The sequence below is a fragment of the Bos mutus genome, chromosome 21 (genome assembly GCF_027580195.1).
Source record: "Bos mutus isolate GX-2022 chromosome 21, NWIPB_WYAK_1.1, whole genome shotgun sequence".
Taxonomy (NCBI): Eukaryota; Metazoa; Chordata; class Mammalia; order Artiodactyla; family Bovidae; genus Bos; species Bos mutus.
The window spans coordinates 54,224,006-54,239,941 of record NC_091637.1 but is presented as its reverse complement, the minus strand read 5'-3'; the positions used below and the strand labels follow the sequence as shown (position 1 = coordinate 54,239,941).

The 15,936-nt window shown below is 48.8% G+C and overlaps 1 protein-coding gene across 1 annotated transcript; it reads left to right on the top strand.

Annotated features, from left to right (window-relative positions):
• The first annotated feature begins 462 nt into the window (after positions 1-462).
• Positions 463-14,543, top strand: TGM7 (transglutaminase 7). Its single transcript, XM_070358211.1, has 13 exons — positions 463-568; positions 1,775-1,957; positions 2,823-3,068; positions 3,654-3,772; positions 5,643-5,771; positions 5,853-6,030; positions 8,300-8,438; positions 9,830-9,933; positions 10,368-10,610; positions 11,087-11,413; positions 11,780-11,940; positions 13,992-14,125; positions 14,384-14,543. The coding sequence occupies exons 1-13, from the start codon at positions 463-465 to the stop codon at positions 14,541-14,543; spliced, it is 2,229 nt and encodes a 742-aa protein (XP_070214312.1).
• Positions 14,544-15,936: the final 1,393 nt, after the last annotated feature.

Sequence of the window (15,936 nt, the reverse complement as noted above, 5' to 3'; positions counted from 1 at the left end):
CATTTAAAAGGTTGGAAAACTTTGTACTATTTGATCCCGTGATTCACCTTTGAATCTGCCTCAAGGAAAGCTTGTTACTAGGAGAGGGGGTCAAGGGAGCATTGTACACGTTCTGTTTTCAGCCAGATGTTTGACAAATTTGTGAGAAAGATACAAAATGAAAGCTGGATTTGACTTTAGACTGTGAAGAAAATTTAAAAACACCTAAAAAAAAAAAGAAAAACAAAAAAACCCCACCTAATCCAGTTTCCTCACATAAAGAATTAGATGTAGTCACAGCTAGCTGAACATCTCTGCTGCTGCTGCTAAGTGGCTTCAGTCGTGTCCGACTCCGTATGACCCCAGAGAAGGCAGCCCACCAGGCTCCCGTATTTCCCAATGACTCAGTGTTAATGTGGAAGGAAGCTCCAACGGTAATACTCCACTGGCCTTGGACTTAACCCTTAATGCCTAAATCATCGTATGACCAAAGACTCGGACGACAACCTGGAAGACAGTTTCGCCCGTTCCCAGATGGCAAGAGAAAGTGTTTGGGTGAAAGAATTAGGACTCAAAAAAATTCAGCCAGGTAACAAAGACAGGCTAAAACCATCAAAGTGAACTCATTTAGTGAAATTGTAAAGAACTTTAGTGAAAAAAGAGTTCAAATTGCAAACGACACAGAAACTGGCTGGAGCAAACATGAGTTTTCCTTTAGGGTGCTGTTTGGCAGCATCCCCAGTAGCTACCCACTACACACCTGTAGCAGTCTCTCCCCCAGTTGTGACAACCAAAGACGTCTCCAGATTTTGCCAAATGTCCTGCAGGGGCCAAAAATTCCCCCGTTTAGAACCACTAAGATAACTGATGTGCTCCTCGGAGGGAAAGGACTGAATGTGTTTTTATCACCAGCAAAAACAGTGAAGCAAACACAACCCGAGGCAACAGTGCTAAGAGCAAGTACTGCTGCCTGAGCGCTCACCCTGCACCTGCCACCATGCCAAGGCCTTTACATGTGAATCCTCACTTAATGCCCACATGAACCCTAGGAGGTGGGCACACCATTGTCACCATTTTTCAGCCGAGGACACTGATGTCCAAGGACCTTAAGTGACTTGCTCAAGGTCTCACAGCCAAGATGGCGACGTCTTGCACCTTGCCTATTATGCCATGAGACTTTTAAGATTATACACTAAATATACACATTAGGCAGCAGCCACTGTCTTCATCCACCTGGAACGTGGCTGAGAAGTAAGAAATTAAGTTGTAAATAACCCTGTGGTGCCCAGCTGCACCCACATCCTAAAGCAGGGACTTGCCTGTAGCTGAGGTCCCAGCCTCCAGTCAGTTCTTTGACTTAGAAAGTGTGGGTCGCTCAGTCGTGTCTGACTCTTTGGGACTCTGTGGACTGTAGTCGCCTGTCTTTGACTTAATTCATACAAAATTCTAGTATGCTCTTTCTTCTATCATCAGGATAATAGAGTAATTTTTAGAAAGCTTGTCAACCAAAGCGATTAAGACCACAAGATGGCACTTCAAGGGTTAAGTTTCAGTTATCTGGAAATGTTGTGTTGTCTGGGACCCCAGTTCTTGAGCTAGGTTCAGAGGTCACTGGAATCACGGTGCTGAATTGCTCTCTGAGTCCTGAAACTAGGCAGCAGGGTGCAGAGGGGTCTGAGATCTGGACAGCAATCATAGCCAAGTTAGAGCCAGGTGCAACAGAAATGTCGAGAAGTACTGGGGATGCTGAGCCCAGGAAGCCACAGCTGTCCCCTTGCCCCATCTCACCCCCCAGTGGCAGCCTTGGAGCTCAGGTCCGTCGACCTGCAGAGCGCCAAGAACAACCAGGAGCATCACACACAGGAGATGGGCCTCCAGCGGCTCATCGTGCGCCGTAGCCAGTCCTTCACCATCCAGCTGCATTTCAACCGCCCCTTCCACTCAAAGAAGGACTCCATCACCTTTGTGGCTGAGACAGGTAAGCCCACCCCTCCCCAAGACAAAGTTCATCTGTAGGGCCCCTGCCCCTGCTTTCTGAACCACCCTCCCCTCTCTTCTCCTGGGACCCCCCAGATCCCTATTAGTGCACTTAAGATCTGGCTGACTCAGCCAACTAAGGTTGTGATAATAACAGACAACTTTTAAATATGCAACAGGCACTGTGCTAACAACTCATGCACATTATCTCGCACATTCTCTCATTTAATCCGTGACAAGACTTTCTGGTGGGTACTATTACGATCCCATTTTACAGAATAAAAACAAAACAAAAAAACACTGAGGCCTACATTGTAAAGGGGCTTCCCAGGTGACAGTAGTGGTAAAGAACCCACCTGCCAATGCAGGAGACATAAAAAACGTGGGTTCAGTCCCTGGCTCGGGAAGATACCCTGGAGGAGGGCATGCAACACACTCCAGTATTCTTGCCTGGATAATTCCATGGACAGAGGAGCCTGGTAGGCTATGCTCCATAGGGTTGCAAAGACTCAGAAACGACTGAAGCGACTTAGCATGCACGCACTTAATAAAGAATATGCCTGCAATGCAACAGACCTGGGTTTGATCCCTGGGTCGGGAAGATCCCCTGGAGAACAGAATGGCTACCCACTCCAGTATTCTTGCCTGGGAAATCCCATGGACAGAGGATCCTGGTGAGCTACAGTCCATGGGGTTACAGTCTGACACGACTAGCACTACACAGATGTTAAGTGTTTGTCTGAGGACACCTAGTGGCGGTAAAAGGATTAGCGAGTTGTGGGAGGAGGTAAGGGTCCTTCCAGTTCCCGGGCAATCAGGTCACACAGATTTTGAGCCTCACTTCAGGGTCTTTCTCTCCTACGCAGGACCAGCACCCAAGGAGCTGCTGGGAACCCGAGCCACCTTCTTGCTCACCCAAGACCGACAAGGCAAGGGCTGGAGTGCTTCTGACTTCACTGTTCATGCCAACTCGCTCGATGTCTCCCTTTTCACACCACCCAGTGCAGTCATTGGTCCCTACTCTCTGAAGATGGAGATCTCTCAGGGCCCAAGTCATAGCACGACCCACCCTCTGGGGACCTTCATCCTACTTTTTAACCCTTGGAGTGCAGGTATAACGTGTTCACAGGTTGTAATGCTGACTGATCGATTGAGAACGCTCTGTGAGGGTCTACTTAGCAAGTCCTGAAGATAAACTGCTGGATATCTATGCAATGTGTTACCATGTGCTCACTAAAAATCACCTTAACAGAGAATTTTTAATGGGATGATAAAAAAGTTCATGGCTTGATGTTAAATGAAATCGACTAGGAAATGGAACACATATGATCTTAATTACACATATGTGCAGAAAAAGTGCAGACAGGTTACACCAAAATATAATGATGGGTGTCTCAGTAGCGGGAAGGGGTGATCTTCATTGTCCTCTTTCCGTCATCCATATTTTCCAAATCTCTATGACCAGCTTGCTGCTTTTAAAACCAAGAGAAGATAATCTTTTTCTAAAGTATAGATTATGTCGCTGGCCTCTAGAAAAGCACATAGACTTTTAAGGAGCCCAGTCTTGATTTCTATTGCCATCAACCCATTGCTTCTCTGATTATCCAGGAAGATACTGTCGTTACTGTTTTTTAATTTTATTACTGTTTATTTTTTGGTTTGGGGCTTTGTCCCCTCTGCTACTCTTAACTGCTCAGAGGACGATGTCTACCTGCCAAGTGAAACGCTGCTGCAGGAGTATATCATGATGGACTATGGCTTTGTTTACAAGGGTCATGAAAGATTCATCACCCCCTGGCCCTGGAACTACGGGCAGGTAACAGTGGGCCTTAGACAACTGTTAGCTCGCGAAGTACCACTAACAGAAGTCAGGGTGTGTAGTGCTGGAGTGAGAGGCGCAAGGAAGGAAGGGGAAATGCTTTTTCTTCTCAGTTTTTAATGTTTTGTATGAAAAACTTAAAGCATAAGGCAAGTAGACAGGCTACTCTAATGAACCTCCATGAACCTCTTACCTTCAATGGTGATCAATTTGTGGTGAATCTTGTTTCATCTGTATCAAGGATTTACAAACTATAGCCTGTGGCCCACTGCCTGTTTTTGCATGGCCCAAGAGGTTAGAATGGTTTTCATACTTTTCAAACTGCCAAAAAACACACATTAAAAAAAAAAAAAGAACGCAATCATCCTTTAGTATTTTCAGGGCATTGGTTTCAGGACGCGTCCACAGATACCAAAACCAAGCATGCTCAAGTCCCTTATATAAAATGGAATAGTATAATATTTGCATATAACCTACACATATACTTCTCATATACTTTTAAAGTCTCTAGATACTTATAATACCTAAAACAATGTAAATGCTATGTAAATAGCTCCTGGAATTGTGCAGCAAATTCAAGTTTTGCTTTTTTGGAATTTTCAAGAATTTTTCCCCCTAATATTTTTGATTCTATTGGTTGAATCCATGGATGCGGAACCCACTGATACGGAGGGCTGACTGTATTTTGTGATGTGCAAATTATATGAAGTTCAAACTTCGCTGTCTAATAATACCCTTTTATTGGAACACGGGCATGCTCATTGATTGAGGTACCGTCTGTAATAACTTTCACGCCACAATGGCAGAATTGCGTGTGGAGACTGAGACCCTATGGCCTGCAAAGGCTAAAATAGTTATTTGGTCTTTTACAGAAAAACTGCTGATCCCTGGTGTATTCTCCCCCATTCCTCCTACCTCATCACTGAATTTTTTGGAAGCAAATTACCACGTCATTTAGTTCACTAATACTTCCAACTGCAGTTCTAAAAGATGATGACTCTCTGAAAAATTAAACCACAATCCATTATTGTAACTGAAATAATGAACACAGTTCTTTAATAACACCAATTAGCCAGTTAGAGTACACAGCAGGGGACCTTTGAGCAACTTTTCTACTCTCCACCTCCAGCCTTGGCTAGGATAGTTTGCCTCCGCCTCCCACTGCCATCTCAGCCCTGTCCACACACCCTGGGAGGGAAGAGTGGGGTGGGGGCAGGAAGCAGGGAGCCTTGCTGAGGAAGATCAGTTTCCTGTTCCCTGACAACCTGTATACTTTTTTGAAAACCACCAGGGCATTTGATAGCCGAAAGGGTTAGGATGCAGGTACAAATACATGTTGTATGTCCTGGGTCTACACCGTCTTCTGTGCCACACCATCAATGCTGGACCCTCTCCCTGACTTCAAGGCTCTCCATGCTGTTCTCACTCCTCACATGCCTAGCCTTATATTTATCCATCTGATCGTTTCCTAACCCCACAAGTCCTCCAGAAAGAACATCTCTGAGCCTCTGTCTCTGGTACCCATTGCGCCCAAAGCCCTCAAGTGAACACCCCTACCTGGAGCTCTTCCTGTCTATTTAGTCTTTCCAAGCCCACCGGCTCCAATAGTCTTCTTTCATTTGACTCTAATCTCTTTAAATTCCATTTTCATTTTCCTTCAGAAACACACAGGTTAGTTCTTCAAGTCCTGAATCTGACACATTCCCAACTTGACTTATAAGCTCCTTGAAGGCAGGACCTGGTCTGATATTTAGCACCTACCCCCACCACATATACACCATCCCTAAACGTCAGTGCTACCGAGTTGGCTTCAGAATTGAAGACGTTTTTATTCTTCTCTTTGTTCTCCCGTGACTTCCCCGGCAAGTTTGAAGAGGACATCATAGATATCTGCTTTGAGATTCTGAACAAGAGCCTGTACTTCTTAAAGAACCCGTCCAAAGACTACTCGCAGCGGAACGACGTGGTGTACATCTGCAGGGTGGTGAGCGCCATGGTAAGACCGGAAGCTTCCCCGGCCCCACCCCAGCGTCCCCAGCACGGGCACTTCGGAAACTCATCTGTCTGTCCTCTTTAGATCAACAGCAACGACGACAGCGGCGTGCTGCAGGGGAACTGGGGAGAGGACTACTCCCGGGGGGTCAGCCCCCTGGAGTGGACGGGCAGCGTGGCCATTCTGCGGCAGTGGGCGGCCAGGGGCGGGCAGCCTGTGAAGTACGGGCAGTGCTGGGTCTTTGCAGCTGTGATGTGTACGGGTGAGTGAGGAGGGCGGGGTGGGAATGCAGACTGGCTTATTGACTATGATAACCCTCTGAGGTCGGGCGGGATTGTCTCTACTTCATCTCGGTTAATTGTGGCTTGTCTACAGCCCCACGGCTAAGGAGTCGTGGATATTCAGCTCTTAAACAGCACACTCGCTAGTCTCAGGGAATCCTGCAATATCCAGTGAAGTGCTGCAGTCACTCCACAGACTCCTTGATGGAGCAGTTAGACTATTAGAATGGTCACCTGGATAGATGGGCTTCTGGTCCCAAAGTGGTGGCAAAAGTGGCTTCTTTCTGCCACCAGCTCAGGCTCCTCAGCTCAAGATGAGCCTGGGGTCAGGGGCAAGTTGGGGGACGCTTGAGATGCCAGCAGATGATCTGGGAAAACCTGATCTCACCTGTAGGCAGAGCTGCCGGCTCCCAAACACCACTGAGAGATTCTTGAGGAGTTATAATTAAGAGATTTACTACTTTGTTAACTACCCTTAAGGAGCATCCATGTTTTATATATTTATCAGTTATTTATAATTTAGTCCCTAGTCATCAATCATATTATCTGTGGATATGAGGGAAAGATGGAAAGCACTGTAGTGCCTGTTTATCCTCCCCCAAGAGGCAGAAGTACCTGGTACAGTGCTGCCTGTTCCACTGTGAGGCTCGAGAAATGTTTACTGAACCGATATGTTGACTCTGAGTTGGAGAATGAGGGAGCACAGAATGCGAAGGGCAGAGACAGGGGCTGAAGTTCTAGACTTTTATGAGAAGGGCAACACAGCTTCATAGTTATGTACAGGTGCTGCAGACAGCGGAGAAGTTTAAATATGAGTGCTGAAATCAATTGACCTCATTGTGCTCATTTGTTTTCATTGGAAAATGCTCAGCACAGTGCCAGCACTTAGTACAGCCAGATTTGCCTTAGGCTGGGATGTCCCTGATCAGGCAGGAGTTAAGGAGGAGGGCTTAGGCCCTTAGACTCCGTGAAGAGAGGGAGAAGGTCTGGATCTGTATCTTTGCTCCACGTCTGGGCCTCTCCACTGCCAGGCCCTAGAATCTACAGCCTTTGCATGAGAGGAGAGCTGCTTCTGCTGTTACCTCCGGCCACTCGCAGCCCTGGTCTGACTCTCACCCCTGCCAAAGATTTGTGAAAAGCCCAAGAGCTGTGCTGGGAGTGGACAGGTGATTGCAGACCGGTGGTATCCTTTGGGGCTCTTGAATGAATCAAAACAAAAAGACTGGCCAATCTCAATAGTCCTCTTACATTTCAAAGCATTGGCATCCCCACAGCAGCCTCAATGGGCACCATTTGCTCCTAAGAAGGATTGTTGTTCAGTCGCTAAATCATGTCTGACTGTTCATGACCCCAGGCACTGCATCATGCCAGGCTCCTTAGGGGTGGGATAAACCTCTCTCTAAACTCCTCATCTTGCCTGTACAGGTGGGGGCCTGGGTTTCAAAGGTCACATCTGGCTCTTGGCTTAATTTCATCTGCCCCTGATAGGTGTGTCTGGTGGTGGCAGTAGGAATGGGTTGCCATTTCCTTCTCCAGGACGATGGTATAGTGTCTGCTTTGTGATTCCTAAGAAGCCACAAGAGGGTGCTGTTGTCTTATCGAAGATGGTCATTCCCTCACTGTCCAGGCAAGATTTCCTTTGTCACTGATGTCTTCTGTGTATCTCTATAAATCTATCCTGCTCTTCTATCCATACTCTGATTTCTCTCTTACCTCTTTCAAACTCTTTCATTTGAATTGAGTTAAAGATCCAGAATTTCAGAACTGAAAATCATCTGGTCCAACTCCATTTTGTTACATATAAGCTAAGGACTAAGGCCCAGAGAAGTTAAGCCGTCTACTTAAGGTCACACTGCTTCTCTTCTGACCACAGCACAGGTCTCATTTTTTTTCTTTTCTTTCAGATTATCAAATGTTTAGGTTCTCTGTTTTTGGTTTGGAAAGCTGCTGAATGGGAAAAGCCCTAAATGATCAATTGAGTTGTTAATCGTTTTAAGTGTTGTAAATTGTTTTAAGAGCCTCAAGTGATTTCTTTCTCTGGTGGAATGGAAACCATGGATCGCACAGGTAGGCTGCAAGGTTTCTGGGCCTGGGTGCGGTGCTCTGAGGATAAAGGAGGTGTAGGTACAGATCTGCAAGCACCTTGGCCTTTTTCTCTCCTCCAGCTTAAAAGTGACAAAGTATGTACCTGAGACCAGTGATTCTGCTTGAAATGGATTTGGTAATTCCCCATGCTTTTCCTCTCTTTAGTAATGAGATGCTTAGGTGTTCCAACACGTGTTGTTTCCAATTTCCGTTCTGCACACAACTCGGATGCGAACTTGACCATCGACACCTACTATGACCAACATGCAGAGATGCTGCCAACTCAGAAACGAGACAAAATATGGTAAGGGGCACTGTCTCCTGCAGATCTCTGCTCCGTTCCAGGTAGGGCAGGAAAATTCTGATGCTTTCTGACCCAATGCTTTCTGGCCTTAAGGAATTTCTGCCCCATACATTGTTGCCAGTGCTCAGCCAGTCCTCAGCCAGAAAGCTGTTCCGGCTAATCAGATCCTCACATCAAGCTCATTCCAGACATAGAAGACTATGAGTTAATGTACTCTGAGGTTGGCAACCAAATGAACAGATTGTGAGCCCTCTGAATACTGACCTCATCTTACTCTTCCTTCATTGAGCCTTTCTGTCTGTCTGCACATTTCTCCGTTTCTCTCTCAGGGCAAAGCCAGGACTAGCTGTCTCTGCATACTTACTCTGATCTCTCTCGACCTCTCCTCTCCCTGCCCCACTCTCCCTCCTGGCTGGCATCTGTGTGTGTCTCTGTGTGTCCCTTTATTTTTGGATCTCTCGTTGCTTCCCCTGGTTCCTTTCTCCTCTCTTCTACCCCAAATCTGATTTCCTGTTTTTGCTTTTCCAGCCAGTTTCCAGGTAAGACCTTTTGAGTTTGTATGAGAATTAGCTGCTGTCCCTAGCACTCCCTCCCTCTCTGAGCTCCTCGAGGGCTGAAACTTCTCTGGCTCATTGAGCAGTAGTGTATCTGGGGAGGACATACATTCGTGCAGAATTCTGTCTGTGAACACACAGCCTGAACCTAATCATGAGGAAACATCGGGTGAGTCCAAAATGAGAGCCACTCTGATAAAAATCAGTCAATCAAGACTATGTTCAAAATGTCAATGTGATAAAAACAGCCTGAGGAACTCTTCCAGTTCAAAGGACACAGAGGGTATTGCACAACTAAAAGCAATGTGTGATTCTGCACTGGGTGGAAACAAATGCCATAAAGGACATAATTAGGTCAACTGACAACACTGAAATATAGACAATAAGGTAGATAAAGTATAAATATTAAATGCATGAAGTTGAGAACTGTATAAGAATATGTAAAGGAAGATCCCTATTCTAGAAAATCTCCATCTGAAAGAAAGCCAGTGCGAAAGCAAATGGAGCAAAATGCTAACAATAGATGAACTGGGTATATGGGTGGTGTTTATCCTAGTCTTGCAACTTACTGTAAGCTTGAAATTACTTTCAAATGTAAAAAAAAATAGGAGAAACAATGATATAAAGCACTCAGTGTAGGGTCTGCTGCTAAGTCACTTCAGTCGTGTCCGACTCTGTGCGACCCCATAGACGGCAGCACACCAGGCTCCCCCATCCCTGGGATTTTCCAGGCAAGAACACTGGAGTGGGTTGCCATTTCCTTCTCCAAGTGTAGGGTCTGATACCTGGCAAATCTTCTGAAAATGTGAGCCCTTTTCTCCTTACTGCCTTCTGCAGGAATTTCCATGTCTGGAATGAGTGCTGGATGATCCGGAAAGATCTCCCTCCAGGATACAATGGGTGGCAGGTTCTGGACCCCACTCCCCAGCAAACCAGCAGCGGTGAGTGAAGACCACTGTGGAAGGGCCTGGGCTATGTGGGGAGGCCAATCAAAGTGACTGACCCCGTGAGCAGGAGGCCGAAAGGGAGCGATGCCTGTCCCACTTCATCCACTTTCCAAAGTCGTAGCAGAGACAACTTCGGGTCAGGGGTCTAACTTTGCCATTGACGGCTGGGTGGGCCAGTAAGTCACTGTACCTCTCAGACATTTGCTCCCCTGTAAAGGAGGGAAGGTGAGGATGATGCTTCCCAGGGTGGCTGTGAGCATCAGATGAATTCATGGGAACTGGAGAGCACCCTGTGGAGGAGGCTCAGTGATGCCACTGCCTCTCCCCATCCCACCTCCCTCCTCTGCCTCCCGTGGCCACGACCCACTGGCCCTAGTCCACCTGTCAGCAGCCAAGTTAGTGGTCCACAACTCCTGTTCCCTGCCCAGGGCTGTTTCGCTGTGGCCCTGCCTCCGTGAAGGCCATCAGGGAAGGGGAGGTCCACCTGCCTTACGATACCCCATTTGTGTATGCCGAGGTGAACGCTGATGAAGTCGTTTGGCTACTGAAAGATGGCCAGGCCCAGGAAATCCTGGCCCATAACACCAGTTCCATCGGGAAGGAAATCAGCACCAAGATGGTAGGGTCAGACCAGCGCCAGAACATCACCAGCTCCTACAAGTACCCAGAAGGTGCCTGGGACCCCAGGGTTTTCAGGGAGGGGGGCAGCTGTAACCTCCTTTGCTTGCCCAGCAGCAAAGAGGTTTGAAGATGACTCTCACGTGTAAACCATCACCACCTAACCTAACTACCTCCTCCTCAAAAGACGACTAAGAACAGCATCCAGGGCTTATATTCAGGAGCTCATTTAACCCCAATTTTTGGCAACTCTATGAGGCAAGGAGATATCCCTGGGCTATACGTGACAGAGCCCTGCACCAAGAGGGGAAGGGACCAGGATGCAGCGAGGGTTTGAGTCCAGCAGCCAGCAATACCCGTCCCCGTGTTCTCAGCTGTGAGGCTGTATCATCTCTTTTAGCAGCTATTCTTGGGGTTGGGACTTTGGGAGGGGGTCTGGGAGTTTCTGGGAGCCTTGTTTCCCTAAGAAGGTCATTGTTCCTCTTGAATCCTCCCCACTGATGTCTTTCCTGGCTCTCATTTCTGTCAGGATCCCCTGAGGAGCGATCTGTGTTTATGAAGGCCTCCCAGAAAATGCTGGGTGTGCGGAGGACCTCTTCACCCTTCCTAGATCTGTTGGGGTCTGGGGGCGCTGTGGGCCAGCCGGCACAGCTGCAGCTTCACCTGACCAGGAAGCCTGAGTGGGGCCAGGACCTGCTGCTGAAGCTGCATGCCCGGAGGGTGGCGGACAGAGCCCACCCTCAGGGGCCCATCCACCTGGTGGTGGGCTTCTGTGCACAGACTCTGCTGCACAATGGTGGTACCCGGCAGCCCCTCTGGAGACAAAAAGTGCACTTGACCCTGGACTTTGGGGAGGGTGAGTATGAGGCAGGCCTGGAATGGCATCTACAGGGAAGGGAGCTTGGGGCCATGAACAAGTCACCCGCAGTGTACACACACACACACACACACACACACACACACTCATTCTCACATACATCGGGCAGTGAAGCTGCTGTTGGCAGGAGGTTGAATGCCAGGTACTATACCTCTGATGCTGCCACCAGGGAAACACAGCAGTGACCTTGGGGGGCTGGGGTGGAGGGTAAGTACTGTCTCTCTCTTTCTCACACACATACACATGTAGACGCACACTCATTCTCTCTCACACACATACACATTTTTACTTTCTCTCTTTCTGAGACCCATTCCTGGACTCAAAATGCATTTTGTCTGTGCTTAGATATACAGTGGCCGCTCTCGCTACCTTACAACAATTACAGAAACAAGCTGACAGATGAAAAGCTGATTCGTGTGTCTGGCATTGCCAAAGTGGAGGAGACAGGGAGGTTCATGCTGGTTTTAAAAGATATCTCCCTGGAGCCTCCCCACTTATCTATTGAGGTAAGGCATCTGGACAGAGAAGGGGCTGCGGGGGGTCTCTGACTCAGCCAACCCAGGGGCTGGGGGTACAGCAGCTGACAAGACACAGTCCCTGCCCTGGACACCAAACGGATGATTAGAGTGCAGTATGGTGTGGTCTCTGTGCTCTGTGCAAATGGAAGGCTTCCCAGAGGAGGTGACATTTTATGGAGGATGCACAAGAAGACACTGTAGAGAAGAATTTTAAGGCAAAGAGACAAGAAAGGCAGTGTCTGGATGTCGGAGGAGAGGAGACAGTTTTGAGAGAGACTCAGGCCAAATTCCTTGTCACCTGATAAGACAGGGGTGACAAGGAGGAGGGAAATAAATGAAAGGTGAGCCCACCTCTCCAGTTCAGAGGCCTGAGGGGCTGGCGAGGCCATGGCACAGGGAATGAACACAGGTGGAGGAAGGGTCAGTGGAGGAGTGCGGGGATGATGCCCAGCTCCTCTTACCAGGGCTTTCCTTCCTCTGAAGCCTCCTTCCCCCACTCTCCCCTCTTACCTGGAAGACTCGCCCACTGCCTAATCCTCACCTGACTGTGCACCTGGAGGATTTGTCAACACTACTCTCCACCCCGATGGGAATGAGAACCGAGTGGCTCCATGTCATAGACCATCTGGCCACCTGACAGTTTCCTGGGCTGTGAGGTCATCAGGCAGCCTCCCACGGGGGCCGGGGGCGGGGGGAACAGTGGGCAGAATCACAAGAGCAGGCACAAGCCTGGGGCTGAGATGAGGCCCTGCCCACCACACAGAGCCCTGGTTACAGCAGGATGCACTGCAAACACATCAGATGCCAACTAGGCTATTAATTGGTCCCTGTTGGTGAGAAGGAGATTCCCAGGTGGCTCAGTGTTAAAGAATCTGCCTGCCAATGCAGGAGACACAGGTTCAATGTCTGGGTTGGGAAGGTCTAGAGTAGGAAATGGCAACCCACTCCAGCATTCTTGCTTAGAAAATTCCATGGACCGAGGAAACCTGGCAGTCTACAGTCCATGGGGCTGCAAAGAATTGGGTGTGACTGAGCATATTGCTAAGGAACCATGGCATGATTTGTATGACTCTGCTGGATACCAAAGCTGTTTTGATCTTGCTCCACTCTGGCACGCTCACTAGGGTACAAAGGACTCGTTTCTTTTCTCTGAGTTCCAGGGGAGCCACAAGGTGTTCTTCCTTTTCTGTGATTCTCTGACTGAGCCAGAACACGCTCCCAGGAGGATCTGGGTGGGCGAGTCATTTCCGTCCAACACTCGTTCACCAGATAGCCATCATATGGCTGGCACTATGCTAGGCACTGGGGCTCAAGAAGTGAGCAGGATGGCACCCCTGCCTCCCACTCACAGACCAAGGCCGTGATTGCCCTATGACACAGCCCTCACGTGTGATGCACACCTGAGAAAACTCAGAGTGGGTCTGCTAATGTACGTGGAGACAGAGCAGAGTGGGGGAAAGACCCTGGCTGGGGTCTGGGCCACCTGGGTCAGGTCTGGGCTCTGCCATTAACATTTCTTGGGACCTTGGCCTCAGAATGATGCCATTGGTGGCATATGGATGGCACAGTGACACCACTTCCTCATCCCATGCCTGTGTCAGACATTACTAATCAATCATTAGCCTCTCATTGACTCTGGATTGTCCTCAAGATCCTTTTTTTTGTATATTTATTTTTTAAGTGAAGGATACTTTTAAGATCCTTTTTAACACAGCATTCCTATCAGTCACAACTAACAGATTGGAGCTGGCACTTAAGTTGAAATCTAACTGCCATCCTGAGCTAGATGATGGGGAGGGAATAGATTTCAACTTGGTGCCAATTCCCCATTGGCGGTGGCTTCCAGAAGTACTGTGAGCTTCTAAGACAGGCCAGGGTATGTGATAACCACGAATACCCTGGGCTTCTGTTCTCTCCCCTGCAGCATCTTAACCCCTAAATACACAGTCCCTGGTGGTCAACAGATGGATGGAGTTTGCTGAACCGAGTGCAGAAAGGAGGCCACGTCTCCACGATATCCTTGTCTTCTCTCCACACAGGTGTCTGAGAGGGCTGAGGTGGGCAAGGCACTGAGAGTCCACATCTCGCTCACCAACACCCTCTCGGTGGCTCTGAGTCACTGCACAATGGTGCTGGAAGGCAGTGGCCTCATCAATGGGCAGATATCAAATGAGTAAGTCCTGTGGCCACCCACCTGTCTCCTGCCGGTCTTTGATAAGGGGAGTCTCGTGGGGTCATAGGATGGTCCTTAGTCTCCTGGATGATGCCTCCTTGCCCCCACCTTCCCACCTTCCTCCAGAAAAGGTTGAGTTTGGTAGGTGGTATGGGTGGGGTAGGGTGGGGTGGGAGGTGCTTACTGACCAAGAGCAGAATCCAGAACACTCACCCCAGCAGTTACTCCAGGCTCTAACAGGCCCTTTCTGACCCGCAGCCTTGGGACTCTGGTGGCCGGACACACTATCGAAATTGAAGTGGATCTCTACCCCATCAAAGCCGGACCCCGCCAGCTCCAAGTCCTTGTCAGCAGCAACGAGATCAAAGAGATCAAGGGATACAAAGACATCTTTGTTGCTGCAGCCAGGGCTCCTTGAGCCTCACGCTCACCTCCTCAGGCCCTCTAGTTGCCCAGCTCCTTCCCTGCCCCACCTCCAGACGCCCTTTCAGCCCCCCTACCCACCCGCAGGCCCACCTTGCTCTCTTCTCCTCCTGGAGGTGTGTTTTATCTTTGTTCCTCCACTGTTCTCTTCCTGGCCTACCTGGGGGCGAAGGGAAGCTCTGTGCATCTTGGGAAGAGACAATAAAAATACTTTATTTATCATCCGTGTTCTTTTTCTGTGCTAACAAGCTACTTACTGCTTATGGTCCTCTGTGGCTGGGCCCTTCCTGTCTTCTCTCTCCTAGAACGGCCCCGGCCACAAGAGAGTGCAATGTGATCTCCTCTAAATTAGCCTCTCTGGAATGCTAGATCCTAGGTCTCTCCATTTAAATCATCTTAGCAAGTCCGCAAGCAGAGGCTGGAGGGAGGTCCGGGGGAGGGGACCTGGGAGGATTCTGGGAGGACAGGGACTGCAGAGCTGTGGGGACCAGGCAGAAGCTGCTGCTGGCCTGAGAGCCTGGGGACGGTGAGGCAGGGCCCACTCAGGGCGGTCCCAGGATGACTGGGAAGCACTTCGTAGAGGCTGCCCCCCTAAACAGGCCCTCACATTCCCCGGCCCCGTATTTCCCCCGCCCTCACCCGCTCACCATCCCGAATCTTTTCTTCCTGTTCCAAGTCACACTGACTCCTCTCAGCTTCTCTTCATTCATATGGCGTGTTTTTGTTATTTTAAGGATAGGGAGCCACTCTTTTGTATTTTCTTCCTGTAGTTCTTCAGACTATGTGTACTCATCTTAGATAATTTGGAAAGAACAGAAAAGTGAAAAAGAAACAAAAATCACTGATAGCTTCCCCATCCCCAAAGAAATCTCTGCTAACATTTGCCACATACCTTTCTGGTCTTTCCCCACCATCATTGTGTTTTTGAAAGTTATCATTACACGTGTGTGTGTGTGTGTTAGTTGCTCAGTTGTGTCCGAGTCTTTCTGACTCTATGGATTGTAGCCCACCAGGCTCTCTGTCCTTGGATGTCCCAGGCTAGAATACTGGAGTGGGTTGCCATTCCCTTCTCCAGGGGATCTTCCCGACCCAGGGATTGAACCCGGGTCTCCTGCATTGCAGGTAGATTCTTTACCGTCTGAACCACCAGGGAAGCCCACCTTAAACTTATACAATATTATATGTCAATCATATCTCAATAAGAAAATAAAAACTAAGGTTATTATTGCAATTAGACCAAGCTCCATCGCGGGGAAACCGAGAAAATCCAGAAATGTAGAGAAGGAGAGCACCGTCCTGTGAGTTCTCAGGGTGGGCCCTTCGACCTGCCGCCCCTCCCTGCTCCTGCTCGGTGGCACCTCAGGTTCACTTGCCTCCTCTCACCACCC